Raw genomic sequence first — 18126 nt, forward strand, 5'->3', positions numbered from 1 at the left:
TCCTCTGCATCTTTAAGACACACAGATCTTGCTGTGTACTGGCAATTTTAGCAGTATACTGTTGGAAAGTTTCTGTGGAAACCCTGAAGCCATGGAAAATCCTGGGACGTATCTGTAAAAATAACTAACTCCACTGTTTATTCATTCTTTTGCTGCTTTTTGGCAATAAAATTGCAGTATCAGAGTGCAGTGCCTGTCTGATGCTTTACTGCACAATGTGTGTGTTTACATCAGGAGGAGAGGGGAGCAGCGGAGGAGATAAAGTAGCATCGGCCAAAGTGCACCGAAGAGAGTTTACTTTGGCAAACATACAGGAATAGAACCAAGCTGGAAATTACACCAACAGACTGTTACATAAAAGAGTGACATAATGAAGAAAAAAAAAAGACACACCGATAAATTACTTAAGACATTTTTAATAATAGTTCAGCGTAACAAACAGGACAACTGGGTGCATTGTTATATATCCATACAGAAATCTCTGGAAAAAAAAATTACATTAAAATAATCAATCGTTTAAAATTCATATAGAAAACAACATCTTAAAAAAAAGAAAAAAAAAAGTTGTTGAGAAAAGGAAGAACTCAAATTTGCAAAAATATTCCAGTGACATCGTTTACCTCCTAGTTTTCCCTTGCTCCTCACTTCAAAAACATTCGTTTTTCAGGGTGCATTACACACAATCAACCTACAGGTATGCACTTGAAGTCATGGGCAGAATATTGCAGACATAAAACGGCAACCGTGTCGACCACTTAAATACAACTACGACATATTTGTGCTTGAGATGAGGCGCAACAAACTATTTGTTATTCTCAGTGTTACTTGATTAAAAATGAAGCACCATCAGTGGAGGTGCTCCAGTGCTTCATCTTATTTCTTTTTATTGTGTTTAATTACCATTTAGTCCAAAGACAGCACTTTCTTATAGGAAGATGGAATTAACAATGCTAGTGATGTCATGAAATGCTGAAGTTTTGGAGCAAAAAGGATTTTTCTCAGTCATCACTGCCATGAAGCACTGACCTTGAACCAGCAGGTTTATTCAAGAGCGTGCGAGGTGTGCCAGCGGTTTGTACATCCTGAGACTGGCTAGGTATCAAGTCTGGGGAGCGTGCTACAATAATGTGCTTGCATAGTAATAAATATTGCATGGAGCAGCTTACATCGTCTCACCAGATTCCTGTCAAATAGTACACCACAACATCATGGCAACATGTATGCTGATGGCTGAATACAAATAGAAACGGGGCCAGACATTCAAAAACTACTGCTGCAGTTCAGTGGGAGGGAGAAACACACACACACACACACACACACACACACACACACACACACACACACACACACACACACACACACACACACACACACACACACACACACACACACACACACACACACACACACACACACACACACACACACACACACACACTTACTTCTCAGCAGTTTTTGGGCAGTTTTCCAGTGCGCTTTATCTTCAGCAGAAAGACCAAAACGCTGCTCATGAAACCTAGCATTTATGACAGCATGGTCGGTACCGTACAGTAATTATGGATGGCAGTACACACAAACCTACAAGCACAAACACACACATGTAGGAAGCTGACTAAATATAGGCAGCGACTTCACACAGACTTTTTCATATACAAACACACAGGCATGTAAACTGCTCAGGCTGGGTGTGTATGGAAACACCCTCTGAAAAAGCAATATTTGTTTTGGTTGGACTCTGTGGAAGAACAATTTTGCTCTCGATTATCTCGCCTTTAGATTTTGTGTGAATAATCATGTTCATGTTTCATATAAATGATATGGGCACATATGGTAACAGACAAGTTTATATAATTAATCTCTCCCTTTAATCACATGGACACCCGTGCGCTATGCCCTTTCTCGCTAAAGAACATGCTGAAATATAAACCCAGGTGATAACTGCTGTTGATGAGGTGTCAGACAGGACCAGTGCAAACTGTGACCGGATTAAACCCAGAAGTGAAATGATAAGACTGGATTTCTATCAGTTGGCACTTTGAATAATACAGTAAAATGATTACAAGCAGTAACATATGGAATATCAAATAATTACAAAGAAAATTGTTTCATCTCTTTAAAAACAGAAAACATCAACAAAAAACAGAAACAGCGCAAAGTGGTCTTGGCTGGAACATCCTGACAAGATGATGCAGGATGTGCCAAAATCCACACATTCTCAGTCTAAATCTGGGAATAACCAAAAAAGGAAGGGGAAAAAAGATAAAAGAAACAAAGTGGATCCTCCTGAGTAAGTCTTTGGAATGGCTAAAGATGCCCTTTGAGTGACAGGTGAACCGAGTGATGTAGAAATAAACAGAAAAAAAATAAACATGAACACCTTATGTGCATGTGATGGAAAAAGCAATTCAATCTTTATGACAGTGTCAGAGTTCTCAAGGCTGGTGATGACCATGCGGAGGTTGAAACTGAGGTGAGAGCAGCGCCCTTAAGTTCTGCATCTCTCTGTCGTCTCAAAAGACAATGCTATTCTAAAAGACGGTCCTTTTAAGACATTTGTGGAAAAGAAAGCAGATCTTTATTCAGTAAACTAATAGCAGATGATTATTGGCCCCTGGAATGCCTAAGAAAGATAAATCTGACTTTAGATAGACTGGCTGTATGTGTTTAAAAAAAAAAAAAAAAAAAAAAAAAAATCAAAACTAAACATAAAGAAAACAAAAACAAACTTCTACCTGGGTACCTAACTAGACCGAGAAGCCGCAGCCTCAAGCAAGTCCTCTAATGACTCTGCTCCTTCTAGTTTTGGCTCCACTTTATCATCTGACTTTAACTTTTTTGCAGAAGGTTTACTCGATGAAGGCTTATCTTCCTGCATCAGCTCTTTGGCCAGAATGTTGGTCACCGCATTTCCAGCTCGTCGGTGGTTGGCTGACAAGAACAAAGAAACAAAGACAACACAACAAAGTCAGACATCATTTTAATCATACCAAACCCATAAGGAATATCAGCGCATGCCATGAGGTGACATATCAGATAAATACCATGATGAAATCAGCAACCATTCTGCAAATGCAATCACAAGTATGTACCTATAATAACGCACGCACGCACGCACACACGCACACACACACACACGAGTAGTGTGGCTGTGTATGTATGTGGATTAGCGTCATATTTGGAGCAACTCACTTCTAATGTCAGATTACTCACAACATGGTCTTAAGCAGTGAAAAAACTGGAGAAAGAAGTGTAGAAATGTATGGAGGAAGGAAAAGCAGGATGATGAAATGCAGAAATGGAGAATGTGTGTGTAAATGTGAGGAAGGGAGAGTAAAAAGGGGTAAGACACCATGAAAAGCGGGATGATTCATACTGTGGGAAGATTAAAGAGCAGGGATGAATGAAAATGAGACTGAGAAGAAGGAACTGAGTCAGATGAGGAAAAGCTGCAAGGGGATGACTTGAAGTGACACAAATAGGAAGTTATGCATAAATTATTTATATACATGAGGAATACTGGAAGCAAAGAGAAGAGCTTAGATACACAGGGACAGACAGAGAAACAGAACAAGCGTGACAGATTGTGCCCTGAGGATGCTTGCGTTTTTATTCTTCTACCTGCTTACCGTTTTTTCCCTTTCCTCCCACACAGGCACCAGCAGCAGCCTGGCTTTATCTCTCATTCCCTCACTCTATCCTTTAGCACTCCTCACTCTCAAGTGTGGGAGGACAGCTGTGCAGCAGCAGCCATTTTGAATTATATAGGTCAGTGGGAGATTGTGTTTGCTGTTATTTTATGCTTGATGTTTATTCAGAAACTCCAATCCTCAAAAAACATCCATAAATCCACACGTGAATGTAATGTTGACGAGACAAAAAAAAAAACGCAGATTAATCCAGCACACCAACAGGCACACACATGCAAATTAATCATGGCAGCACATACAACATATCGAGACTTGTTGCATGGTTCTCACACGAGAAGAACAAAAAGCACCACAAAAACACACACACACACACACACACACACACACACACACACACACACACACACACACACACACACACACACACACACACACACACACACACACACACACACACACACACACACACACACACACACACACACACACACACACACACACACACACACACACACACAGAGTTACCAAGCAGGTCTCCAGAACTAGTTGTGACAAAGACACAATTGAGTCTGGGGAGAAAGAGGAGAAGGAGTATTTGTAGATTTAGGCTTGACTTGTCTTCTTTGTGAGTCTCAGCTGGTCTGAGCAGCACACAGACAGCTAGTGTGTCAAATTATCACCTTACACCCTTTCCTATGAGATTTCTCCCCTGTCATAAACACCGGGTGCACTTTATCTCCTCCTCAGTGTACTTTCATACTTCCTCCGTCTCTATTTTTGTTCCTCACTTATAAACTTACTAATTAGAAATTATGCAAATGATCCAGAAACCAAGCGTGTGTGTGTGTGTGTGTGTGTGTGTGTGTGTGTGTGTGTGTGTGTGTGTGTGTGTGTGTGTGTGTGTGTGTGTGTGTGTGTGTGTGTGTGTGTGTGTGTGTGTGTGTGTGTCCCCTATGCTGAGCTTGTCCTAAAAATTCTAGCCTACAGAGAAAAGCTCTTCAAAGGCTGTCAGACCTAGCTCCTTGCTTCTCTCATCCTCCTCCACTTCCCTCCTGAGAGAGAAGACAGAGAAGAGGAGGAGAGAAGAGGCGATACGAGACAGGATGAGAACGTTGTTATATTGGAAGCAGGATGAGAAAATGTGAATGTAGACAGAAACCTACTGATTGAAATATGGAGAAGAAACTCTGAAGCTAACTACATTTAAACATAGTTAACATGTGTGAACTAATATGTGTAAGGAGTGAATACATGAACAGACTGAAGTTTTAAAAAGAACATCAAAGTATTTTTAAATATAACATAAACACAAGTAATAAAGGCTGGAAATCTACATGATATATTGAAATGTTTTCAATTATAACCCAAACCTAATGAGTTTAGTGGGCATCCCTTTCTTCCCACTGAACACTGCTTAGAAGAACTTCTGATGCCACTCTGGTTTTACCCAGAGCCAAAAGAAAATCAACACAATTATATATAGTTTTTTTCTCAACCAAATTTCCATGATGGATGTTTTTGTTCACGAAATGGTCCAACATGGCATAACATGCAAAGATTTCTGCCACATAAAGTTATAAAGATGTATAAAGTAAAAACAGATAAATATGCAAATCTGTGTCAAGATGTAAGTGAAAAGATCTTACTGTTTAAAGCTTTCAGATCCAAACTACACAAAGAGATATTCAATTCTCCATGACCAATCAGATCAACAAATAAAAAGCAAACAACTGATTTCACGTGTCAAGATTAATACTGTGAAAACAGCTGTTCGATATCTCATAGATCTCTGGAAGGAGCTGTTTCAAGCGTGAGAGAAAACATGCAGCATTTTTTTGATACTGAAGCATATCAAAGAGTTAAAATCTCTCACAAGCCTTCATACTTTTCAGAAATGCAACAGTCCTTCACCAAATGCCATTATAAACGAACAGGAAGTTTTCAGCATGTGTGTTGCATAAACATACTAGATCTGATATTGACTAAATGATCCATGCAACTGTTATGAGGGCTGGTTGTTACAACAGGAAATGAGATATCAGGACTTGCACAAAGACTGTTTTGGGGTTTATTTACTGATGGGTGTAAGATTGAATTTGTGTGTTTGGACACAGGAGGTTGGTCAGTGGCACAAAAAGCATAGTGAAAGATCATCTGTAACAAATTACACCGCAGGAGTCTTAATAATGACTACCCGATTAACATAAGAATGCTTTGTTGTACAGTGCATACTGCTGCCTTTATGAGGGGAAAATAGAGAAACAGGAAGGAAAGTGATGAGAGGATTTGCAGACGGGCAAGTGTAGGACAGATGGAGAGGAGACTGTAACAAGAACTAGCTTAGCTCTTTTGGTAAGGTAAAAATATCACCCTTATCTCTCATCACAGATTTAACTACCCGACTATAAAGAGTATGAAATCCATATGGCGGTATTACAAGGAAGCAGCCATCTTCACACCCTTTGTTGACTGTACAGAATCTTCAGAAAAACCACAGTCACAATACAACATGGTGCCACATGTAGGATGATGGTGTGTTTGCAGATGCAGACTAGACCTCCATCAGTTTCTCAAACTTAGCAGGGACTTGTATCGCCCTCCTCAGGTTGCACTATGTAACACAGCGCTGCTCTGCAATAAAGTACTGTGGGAAAAGTGACGTCATCTGGCACCACTAGTGGCTGTGGGTTAAGTATTGATGCACAAGCTTGATTTTTAGGTCACTGTCAACTGGTGCATACTGGTGTGGTCGACCTTTATTGCCTCAGTGGGTATTAATCAAGCATGTGACCTCACCAGTTTTCTAGTTATGGCTTGACATTGATATTGATGAGCACCCTCCTATTGTTCTAAATTGTCTCACTACAATGACTGCGTGTGTGTTTGTGAACATCTGTGAAGGGGTATTTTTCTGTTTTTGTAGGAGTGGACCGTCTGTAGAGCTGGCGTGTGCCTCTATTGTTGCTAAGCCCTTTATGCCTGTCTCTCTGTTGTGATTGGTGCTTTGTCAGCTAGTTGCTACTGTGATTGGTTGCTCTAGGAGGGGTCATGACCCAGCAGATGGGTTTCTTGTGTGTCCACAGACACGTCATTCCTCTACTTAAATGGCTCTGAACACAACGAAATTAGCCCGATGTATCCAAGCTGTCTACGTTTCTGCAAAGTAACAGACAGACGCTGAGCTAACAACCTAAAGCTCAAACCAAAACACTGATAGTGCTACATGCAAGTCTGTCTGTCTTCTGGAATCAAATTTGCCAGTTTGAGTGCATGTATTGGTATGCAAACATCCATGTGTGCCTTTGTGTTGGCATGCGAGCATCTGGTGTGTGTGTGTTTGTTTAAGAAGGGGATAGACAGACGGAGGGCAGACAGCTGAGGATCCCCCATACAGTCTGCTCATTCTACGCAGCCAACACTCCCACATGGACAAAGTGAGCTGAGGTACAGGTCAAAGGTGATGAGTTTTATAGCTTCCACAGCCTCGTGGCTACCCATTCAGTCACGCTGTGAAAAAATGAGCGTGACAACACACTCAATACGTCCCCTTAGTAATCTTTTAAAACTGAGTTTGTGAGGTCTACAGTTGCAGCAGCTGTAAGGGTAGGAAACAAAGAGAAGAGGAGGGAGGAAGGTCTCCACAATAGCAATCAATCAATAGCTCCATAGACAAAAACAGTAAACAAAAAATAACATTTTTGAGCACTGTTGTATTTCAACTAAATATTTTTATATAAGTATAAATCTTTGTTATGCATTGGAAAGAGTATGTGTTGTTGTTGCCACATTTTCAAATATGATCTATAAACACCAACTCTGTTGTAATGAGACAGTCTTTCATGTACTTTTCACAAAACCCAAACTTTTTTCTCTATTACCTGCCAATAACTGCAAAACGGATAAATAACTTCAGTAAGTTAGCAGTGTAGAAACCCTACAGCCATGTCGAAATTCTTTCTGTACCTGCAACAGTAATGACTGAAACTGAACCAATAATGTTAGACTGGTAGCAGTTACTTTTATTCAAGAGTAAAGAGTAAAGATGGAAATCTAGACATGAGTATAGATAAAGTAAATATCATTAGACTACAGTGGCTTGTGTTACGACAGTGAACAAGCCTGAATGACTTACAGCCCCATTACATATTTTATTTTGTTTAATGAAGGGCAATCAATGCACCATCTTAAGTCTATCTGCGGATGAGGGTTACATCTGGCAAGAAGAATATAATGTAATTCACTGTGCTTTACATTTGAACAAACAGTAAAAACTTCAGTATTAGTAGCATATTTAGACTGAAAGTGAGTAGACACATACATGTATTCTGTCTTATTTATTGTGGCTTTGATTATCACTTTTCAGTGTTAAGCTAATCAAGTTTTCTTTGCCTCAGTCCCTGTTTCCCATTCAAAAAAAAATTATGAAATCAGGGTGTGTTGCAGCAGGAACTCCTTTTTAGGGTTTAAATGTTGGGCTTCATTGTGACTACATTTTATAACCTAAGAGAAAATACTTATAAGGACATTAATGATTGGACCCATTTCATAACATCCGATCTGTAATAACACTATTTGTGCTTTAACTGCAAGGAAAAGAAAATACTTGGAGGCAAAACCTGCAACCAAGTGCCCCACCTACTGGTATTTGTTAATGAATGTCAAAACAAGAGAGGATGGGGGATTTGAGAAACTCAATGATGCCACTTTTATGAGTCTTTACAGTCTTAGATGCATCTACCTCACATTATCTCCCTGTGACAAAGCAATAATGTCACTGTCACATTTTTAAAAAGATTATGAATGACCTTTTCCCAGAACTGCGTTTCCTTAGTGATGTGTTACTACATAACAGAGACAGAAAAAAATGTACTTGTACTCTGATTTGTATTTATGTTTTTTCAATTTACCCTGTGTGCAACATTTTTTAAACACATTATACATAACATCTGTGAAGGGGTTATACATGCATACAATATTTTTCCCTGCTCTGTAAGGCTGCCTGTGGCTCCACTGGTGCCAGATATGAATCAGTCGAGCCAGAGTCAGGATGTGCCTCCTACTTCAGCCTTACTAAATTAAGACTTATGACTCAATTGGCTAGTCAAACATGTGTGCACACACATATACACATACAGATACACTTCCTGCTGTGTAGGTGAAAGACTCAAGGCTCTTCCTGGCATTAAGAAGCAAAGTGGGCATAGTGGAAAGGAGAAACCTTTGAATATCAGTCAGGAAAAACTCCTAACAAGGATAAGAATGCCACAAAAAAAAATTTAAAAAAAAGAAAAAAAAAAGCACTGCTTCACACCCTCCACATTCTCCATGGAAAAGCCTGAACTTTGGCAAAACAAAAACAGAAATGACACCACAGGGTAAGAGAGGAGACAGGGAGGAGGGACTAAGCAGAGATGTGATACATCCAGCCACTTATATTTTCCGACAATCTCCTACCACAGAAGTATGTGCAGGGAGGAAAGCTCTTTCCCCCCCTTTCTTTCACATACACATGTTCAGGTATTTCCTGTTGGGAGTGTGAGGTGGCCCAACAGCATTATGGATGACTGACTGAGCCCTCAAGTGGGCCCCATTCTTTCTTCTCTGCTCCTGCTTCTCCCTTCATTTTAATTTTCACTGCTGTCTCAGCCAGTTTAGTGGTGATGAGCCTGAGCTATTTGTTACTTTATTTGTTTTTTTTCTGCTTTTTTTCCCTTTTTAGTCTGAAAATTACATCTGAGAGGTAACTGAAATGTGGAAAAAAAGAGAGAATAACAACAGCTTAAAAAAATAAGGGACAAATATCTATAACCGTATTTATTTGAAAAAGCTATTCTCATTGTAAGTAAAACTTGAGATACTCCTTTAAAGTCAGGGAGGTTGGACCTGCCTGACTTCAGATCTTTTTCCCTGGCAGTCCAATTTAGTACTGTGGTGACACGGAACAGTCACAAAATTTAGGAGGATTTATACAAGGAACAGCTCAGCCCCAGGGATGTTTATTTGTTCTACTTTTCACAAACAAAGTGTCTGGAGGAAATTAAAGAATGTTTTGGTTTAACATACACTGATGGTCAAGTAGTTTTTATAGATGGAAGTGGGGTCCAAAAAGAACCCAAAAGTTCTCAATGATTATCAATTCTGAGTCGAAAATAAAGAATTGAAAGAGTTGTATAAAAACAAAAAACAAAAAAAACCCAACAGATTAGTAGAAAGAGAAAAGAGCAGAGTCTACCTTCTGGGTCTGAGTCACATTCGGGACCAGTGCTTCACATCTGGCTTCTATTGTGAAAGGGATCGAGTTGCACAAACTCTTCCACAACCCGGCTTATGTGCGAAAACTGAACCCACACAAGAGTGCGTGTGAACCAAAAAAACACACACACACACACACACACACACACACACACACACACACACACACACACACACACACACACACACACACACACACACACACACACACACACACACACACACACACACACACACACACACACACACACACACACACACACACACACACACACACACACACACACACACAGGGTCTCTCTAGAGTTTTCTCTTTCTTAGCTAATGGGCAGCTGGACACTTTCCCACTCACATTGTTACACACGAGTTGCCCAACACCAGGAATCATGTTACAAAGTTACTATACTAACAGTTCCTGCTGCCTCACACAAGCCACAGAATGGCAAACAACATAGAAAGGTGGGAGAAAGTACTTTAGTGTCTAATAAGTCAATGAAATTTCATCTGGCACTGGGACAGATGAGTGAGGAGCTAGCACACTACTGGTCTGTCACTTTAAGCTTACTGAACAACATAGCCTGAATTGAAAATCTGTGCAGGTTGTTGTTGTACTTCTGGATGCCCTGGTAATAAGGGAGCAACAAAAGCAATACTCCACTGTATTTGTAACAGCATGGGGGGGACTTTTGCATTTTCTCCTTTAGAAGAGCAAAACATATCTTGACTTGAAGTTGCTAAAGGCACCCATGTCCTCATACTTACAATAACCTACCACAACTTTTGTATTGCCCACTCACGTCAACAAACTTTCTGCCTACGGGCTGGTTTCATTCCCCTCCTACATTCATTATTTATCATATTTTCCTACTCCACCACCACCACACCCTCAGCAGTTGTTTCTCCCTAAAGTATCCTACTGTCCACACCCACCCTTGGCACTCTCCCTCTTCTTTTGTTGTTGTGCCAGCCTCTGATTGCATTGGCTTTGCCCCTATAACCATGGTGAAAGAATATTACCACAACTCAGCCTGTGAGCAGAGCAACAGATGGAACAAAGGCAAAGGAACATAAACAAATCTGTTGTTGTGTTGAGAGAAGATTGGAGACAGAATGGAAAGTGAGATAGAATAAATGAGTCTTATATACCTGTGGAAGAAAACTGAAATCTGTAAAGCAAGTAACGCATGAAACATGGAAACATATGCATGTTTTGTGAAGATTTACTGTTTTGCTTGTATGTGAGTACCTGCTTGACGTGGTCCTCTCTTTCTCCTGAAAGCAGCACCGGACTGCAGCGCCTCCAACAGGCCATCCATGATACCAGTTTCATCACCCTCTGTAAACACCATCAAAAAGCATAATCAGTAATAAATCAAGAAACGATAGATCAGTATTAATACGTAATGAAGCACTTTAACTTCTATGCATGGCACACACATACAGTTCCATTATAACAGCCTTATTATTTTTAATCAATACTAGCCTTCTAACAACAGGAGAGAGAGACTGGTGCTTTTACACAATTTTCTGTGTTTTTCTAATATAGCACTACACACATGGGCAGTGTGGATCTTCACCAGCCACGTGGCTATTTTGGTAAATTAGCTACATTAACCCAGATAAGCAGTGACCTACATCAGCTACTTCCACAGCTAGGGGCTACACTATGTATTTCAGGGAGACAGCTTCAGATTTACACAAGCCCACACTTATTGGAAAAAACAGCCACTGAAACCAAATCCAGATAAACAGAATGAATGCATAATTGTGGCTTCCAGTTAAACTGGTACCAACTGGAATTAACCTTTTATCTGTGTAAGTTTACAGGTACAGGTTACATGGGTGGTCTCTTTTTGTTTACAGCTACATTTTCAACAGAGCTTCAGTGTCAGGTGGTAATAAATAAAAGAAGGTGGGCTAAACCAAGCAGGATACCCAATCTCAAAGCAGCATGTGAGAGTACTACTTTGACCATTTTGTGGGCAGCATTCAGTGGCATGGCTCAGCACTCACGCAGATGGCTTTAATTATTTTTGTTTGAACCTGAATGGAGACAGAGGGGTCTGGGGAAGGGCAAGCGGGGTTGGGGGTTAAAGGTTTATGCTGTCTCCCTGTTTGTTCCCCAACCCCCACACCCAAACACAGCTCTGCTCACACGCACAATATTTAATCCTGCAGTAAGCCATGAAGCAGATGGCCTATGGTCTCGCCTGTCACGTCAGAGAAAGTCTCTCTTACACACATCCCAAGACTACCATGGCTCATATACACCCTTTAATATCCATGTCTTAGAACTGCACACTGGGATCAAAATCCGAGTTTTCTTCTTCAAGGGAAACACATCTGGCAAATTTCCGCTTGCGTCAATCACATGGCTGGCTTAAAACATGCTTGCAAGCACACAAACACACAAATGCATTGCATTGAAGGCACTGAAGGACCAAACAATGACCTAGCTGTGTATAAAACATATTACTGAATTAATGAACATTCAGCTTACAGGCCTAGGGGCCTGTGGTCTCAATAGTATTGAGCAACACTATCAAATCAAAACGCAGTTTTACAAGTTTACTTTGTTAGCAATAAGGGACAGGGACAGGACATAAAGGGGAAACGCAAGACACTGGTTGTCATTGGTACTAAATGGTACTGAAAAGTCAATTAACTAATTATTATACAATGAAATGGGCCTAAAAAGAATATAAGATTCAATAATGCTACTGATCATATGAAGCAGAAGGAATACACACATATTTAGTGCTTGACACTAACAGTAAGTTACTGACTAAAGCATGTAAGAACATAAGATGGATTAATTAGGGCAATGGCATTAGACCGTGAGCTCTTAAAGATGTCTCTTTGGATCCGATTTGCAATAAATGCGCACACGCTCTGACACGTCTCACGTCTCTCTCACACGCACACACAAATACAGCTCCGTCACCACAGCATATAATCTTGTGTAGATCAATAGCACCCCTAATGGATGTTCACACAACAACAAATGAAAATAGAATTGGAAACATTTATCTGTTGATGATGACAAACGCGCAGATGACAGCATGTTAAAGAAAATCAGTGAGTGGAGAGATCTTTTTTCTAATGTTTTTCTAATGTGCCATGATTCTCTCCATTTTTCACAGTCACCTGCAGTGAAGACATCAGGCAACTCAGGCTTATCCCGTCTCATCCGCTCTTGTGGCTTGCACCTTTCTCCTCTAACCCCCTTTTCTAAGAGACAACAGCAGTCTAATCCCCACCAGAGCATCTGCTGCCCTACTATCCTCCTTCCTCTACCCTCCCCCACACTACTGTTTCCTCACTTGCTCTCTGTGTGGAGCACGGGCACTCCCAGTGGTAGTTCCCATACAAGCATCTATGTGAGGATAAACCAGACATGCAAACACCCTTTGCCACATAGATAAAAACAGTCTCAGGTATTCTTTTACAGACTGTACTGACACCTAGCTGTAGAAATAAGGAATAGTAGCAGCAAGCTTTGGCGTATAGCCAAAGATGGCCCAGGGATAGTAGTAGACTGTATTTAACAGATAAAATTAGAGCAAAAATCTAAAAAGCTTGGAATGTCAAGTACTGGGTGTGGCAACAAAATACTCTGCCAGTTTAGTATACTGACTGCTGTATTTATATTTTCTATGAGAGTCAGAAAAGGCAAGTCAAGCACTTAATGAGTCAATTATTTTAAAAAAAACGACATGTAGTGATTTACAAAGAATCTCAAAATGATTTATACACAGTAACTAGCATCACATGCTTAGAATATGTGCAAACTGAGACTCCACTAAGTCTCACTCACATGGGAATGGCAAGGCCACAAACTGCAAACACACACTGACCTTCCAGGGTTTAACCAACAACTGGTATTATATGTTTACAGAGACAGAAAGTCAAAGGAACATTCAGAGAATTCATGAGATAGTAAGGGTATGCAAGCAGATTCGTGAGAGACAGAAAAAAGGGAACCAGGAACATGTCAGCGTGTGAAAGCACAGCTGCTGAAAACAGCCATTGTATAGCAGCCAGTATGAGGGTTATAAACAAATACAGAACAAAGACCAGGTGGGTGTGTGTGCCAAATTTGTGTGTGGTTAAATTCAAATAGGGGGTGTAGAACGACTCCAGGCTATAGGACAGTCAAATATGCCACCTGTATGTAAATGATCACTGTCCACTAAATGTGTGCACACAGACACTAATCTTTGAAGCACTATTATGTTCCATGTGTGCACGTCCCGAGAGGCTGAATATGAAACTTTATTTTCTGTTATATATCTTCCATACTTTAAACACTGAGGCAGAATTTTCTAAATGGAGTTTTGGTGCCTTGAACTGCCCTTTAAATGAACTGCATACAAAAGGGGAGCTAAAGGGGAAAACCTGGCAGTGGTAAAATAAAAGCAAGAAAGGGAGAAGAGAAAAGAAGCCAGCTGGAACATGCACTACTAGAAGAAAGCCTAGAAAGACTTTTTGTAAGAGTTTGAAAAGCCATCACACACACATATATTTTGGCCAGTACAATGTTTCTTCAACACATGGCAAAGCAAAACAAAAACATTCACAACAAAATGACACAGTAATTTGTAACACACACACACACACACACACACACACACACACACACACACACACACACACACACACACACACACACACACACACTTGAGAGCACCAAGGCTATAGCACATTTCTACAGTGAAAAAGCAGGGGCTCTGCAGAACCAAAGTGGAGCCAGAGAGAGGAGGAATGCACTGAAAGTAGGTCACAGACTGAGAGAAGGGGGAAAAAGTCTCTGTGTATAAATATGCGTCTCCAAGGCAGGATTTGAGTGCTTACTGTGTAGACAGGGATGAGAGAGTCAGAATGCATGTGTTTGTTAAAGGGAACAACAATGCTACTAGCAATTTTTTAATGTGTAATAGCATTATCAGAAGAGTGGAAACATGTTTTTTTCCTGATAAGGAGAGTTGTGAGCTATTTCTGTTTTCTTTTGAGGGTGGAAAATTTCATGATTACTGGAGGAGTGAAAAGAGGTCAGGCACTTCCATGCTGTCCTCAGTTTATGTGGAGCATCATTGTTTCTTGCTTACTTTAAAACAGGTCATCAACATTAGATTAACTTCGGTCAATAAATGGGCTGGGCTGCTCTTTCTCACACACACACACACACACACACACACACACACACACACACACACACACACCCACCACAGATGTGTGGACTCTGACTGCCCCCAACAGGAATCTGAGGGGAATGCAAAGGAAGAGACGTGGCAAGTGTCTCTCCAGTTCATTGACATGCACATAAATATATAGGATGCAGCAAAGGTGACCTGCGTTGATGTCAGGGAACTGGTTCTTCTTAAGTTTCTCCTCTTTTTCCTTTTCTGCTTTCTCTCTTGCCAGCTTGGCCCTCTTGATCTTCTCTTCAGCCTCCTTCCTTTTCTGATTCTCCTTCACTGCTTGCTGTTGGGTAAAGAATTAGAAAATATGACAAGGTCTAGCTACATAAATTCAACACAGAAATCATTTAAGAATATCTTACATATATTGAAAGAGTGAAAGTGAATAAAGCAACCCATGTATGATGGATATGATGGATGAAGTTTTGTACACAAAACTTCAAAACCAGTACTGGCCGTTATTCTTTATAACTGGCAAAACAAGTTATCTAAGGTGGAGCCCTCCCAAATGGTAAAATTACAGTTAATGTTTAAACAGATAATATAATGGAGTGACTCATTATTTTGTCAACACAGTCAGATGTACAGTCAATCCTTTTGATATTTGCCTTTGATGCATTACATTATTTGCAACTGAACTTGTGTTTAATTTTGTTTGTAATACATACATTCATTTTGTAGGTTGGTAAGAAAAGACTGAAAACCATAACAATCTTGTTTTTACTTACTTACTCATTTAGACTTACACATACACACCTGGAACATGTTTTTGAAGTTGTTGAGATCCCCAAATAATTCCTCGACAGAGATCTTTTTCGGGTCAAAGACAAAATAGTCTCCCAGATCACTGTATTGCTTTTCCATATTCTTGTGCATCAGATCCAGTTTCTCATACTGTTCTTGGGCATGGCTCACAAAGCTGTAAATACATTGTGTTAAGGCACACAGGAGTGTCATTCAAACACAAGAAAACACAAAAAGCACTGTCATCATGACATGACATTTCCATTGATTTCTTAAAAAAACAAAACAAAAAAAACAAAACAAAAACTCAGTAACTAAATGAGGCCAACTGAGCAATTATATTTAATAGCTGAATAGAAAGGATATCGACATCTTCTCCGCGAACAGGTCCTTATCATTTTGTGGAGGAGGAAAGGTTTCCAGATCTTTCTCCAGGCTCTTGATCTGACGGCCCATCATTTCTAGGTTCTTCTGAATTGTCTCTGCAGAAACTGCCATGGACAAGAAAAATGTTGTCATTGGTAAGCACCCACAGATGAAGCTTGTCATATTGGTATTGACTTGAAGTGACTGACACAGTGAATAAGAGCAATAAATAGATCTCGGGTACGGTGTGCTATTTGCTGAAACAATATAAGCACTCTTTATTTAAAGAAGATCTGCATTACAAGATTAAAATAATATGTATAATATGGGTTACATGTCCCACGCACCTCTGCTGGCCTTTTCGACATGAATGAGCTCATCTGTAAAGCTCATGACATCAGGATACTGCTCCTGGCACACGTCAGCAAGGAAATGGAGCAGTGTCTGTTTCAGATCAGCTGATTTGGTGTCACGAAGCTAATTAGAAGAAAGATTTATTTAAAAAGGGTACAATGTCAACATAAGTGTGAGTAGTTTCCAATCCTGAATGTACATTTTGACTGGGCTTTTATTGCCCAGTTCCTATTATTAAAAATGTGATAAAAGTACTACTATAAGTACAGTATAGTGTTTATACACTTAGTGTAGCAATATTTAAAGATGAAGAATTTACTATGTCAAGTCTTTATGCTAGTAATAGCGGTATATATCCTGTATTTGACACCAATATTAAAAAAAAAAAAAAAAAAAAAAAAAAAAAAAAAAAAAACAAAACAAAAAAAAACAAAAATGTCAGTATTTCTCCAGTTACATACAGGATTTTCAGTAGATTAATTCAGTTTTTATTGTGGGTGTGTGTGTCATATGATCCCCCTTCACTTCACCTTGCACAGGTATGATATGGAGAAGCCGAATGCTGCTCCATTGCGAGAGCCAGAATTCATATAATTCCCAACAAGGAGGATGATCTGCAGCAACCTGGCGAATGTCTCACTTTTCCTAAGCTCTTCGCAAGCTGCTGTCACAGACACCACATCTGGCTTGATGTTGTTCAGCTGTTCCTCAAACTGCAGCTTGAACAAGATGGCCTGAAGCCGTGGCATCAACCGCTTCACACCGGACATCTGGAAAAAGAAGAGAGGGGCATACGAGACCATTCCCTGTTTGTTGCTACAGTGAGTGTGTGACAGTGTGTGTGTGCGTGCACGTGTCTGAGAGCACGCAGTTGTGGGTAAGTGCAGTGAGTTCATCCATTACCGAAATCTACAGTTGAACAAAGCTCCTTTGTTTAACAGCATGAGGACATTCTGTGTGTCTAATTTACTGACAAACCATCTTAGAAAACGAACCATCTCAACACTTTCTACAACTCATACTGACACCACAACAAGTTTGTGGTTGGTTAGCTTCAAGTCAGCTGACAATTCAACAATAACCATCTTATGAAAGAGAAGTGTCTATTTTTTTTCCTGCGCTTTCCTTTGCACATGTATATGCAAGTTTCCTTACCACTACTCCAAACTGTTCAGACTCAGCCAAGTCATCGTATTCATCCTTCATTTCTGCCAGGACACCCAGCTGGTCTGGTCCTGGCAGTTGCTTGATCAGGTTCTAAGTGACAATGAGAGAAATTTATACCGGAAGACACTTACATGAAGAAGCTTGAAAATGTTGGATTTTTATTTACTATGTCATAAGGATCTCAACATGACTTCAGGGTAACTGAAAGTTTTATAAAGTTAAATAAAAATGTCATTTTGCTGAAAATCATCAACAAAACAGGCACTATGAAATAAAAGTCTAGATGAAGCACACACTATCATCCAGTTCATTTTTTCACTTATTCTACAGACAGTCAAACACATTAAACCTATAAATCTAGTACGAGAGGTAACACACAGGAATAAAGGAAAGAG

At 40.0% G+C, this 18126-nt stretch overlaps 1 protein-coding gene across 2 annotated transcripts in view; it reads right to left on the reverse strand.

Annotated features, from left to right (window-relative positions):
• Positions 1 to 396: 396 nt before the first annotated feature.
• LOC116335261 (protein diaphanous homolog 1) overlaps positions 397 to 18126 on the reverse strand; it is a 95480-nt gene continuing 77750 nt past the window's right edge. For both annotated transcript variants that reach the window (XM_039618417.1, XM_039618410.1), the window contains 8 exons: positions 17720 to 17821; positions 17095 to 17334; positions 16558 to 16687; positions 16211 to 16335; positions 15857 to 16021; positions 15251 to 15383; positions 11146 to 11235; positions 397 to 2928 (listed from right to left, as the gene is read on the reverse strand). In XM_039618417.1, coding sequence (XP_039474351.1) covers positions 2741 to 2928; positions 11146 to 11235; positions 15251 to 15383; positions 15857 to 16021; positions 16211 to 16335; positions 16558 to 16687; positions 17095 to 17334; positions 17720 to 17821 — 1173 coding nt within the window. In that variant the 3' untranslated portion in view covers positions 397 to 2740. The remainder of the gene's footprint in view (positions 2929 to 11145; positions 11236 to 15250; positions 15384 to 15856; positions 16022 to 16210; positions 16336 to 16557; positions 16688 to 17094; positions 17335 to 17719; positions 17822 to 18126) is intronic.

This window comes from Oreochromis aureus, linkage group 2 (assembly GCF_013358895.1).
Source record: "Oreochromis aureus strain Israel breed Guangdong linkage group 2, ZZ_aureus, whole genome shotgun sequence".
Taxonomy (NCBI): domain Eukaryota; kingdom Metazoa; phylum Chordata; class Actinopteri; order Cichliformes; family Cichlidae; genus Oreochromis; species Oreochromis aureus.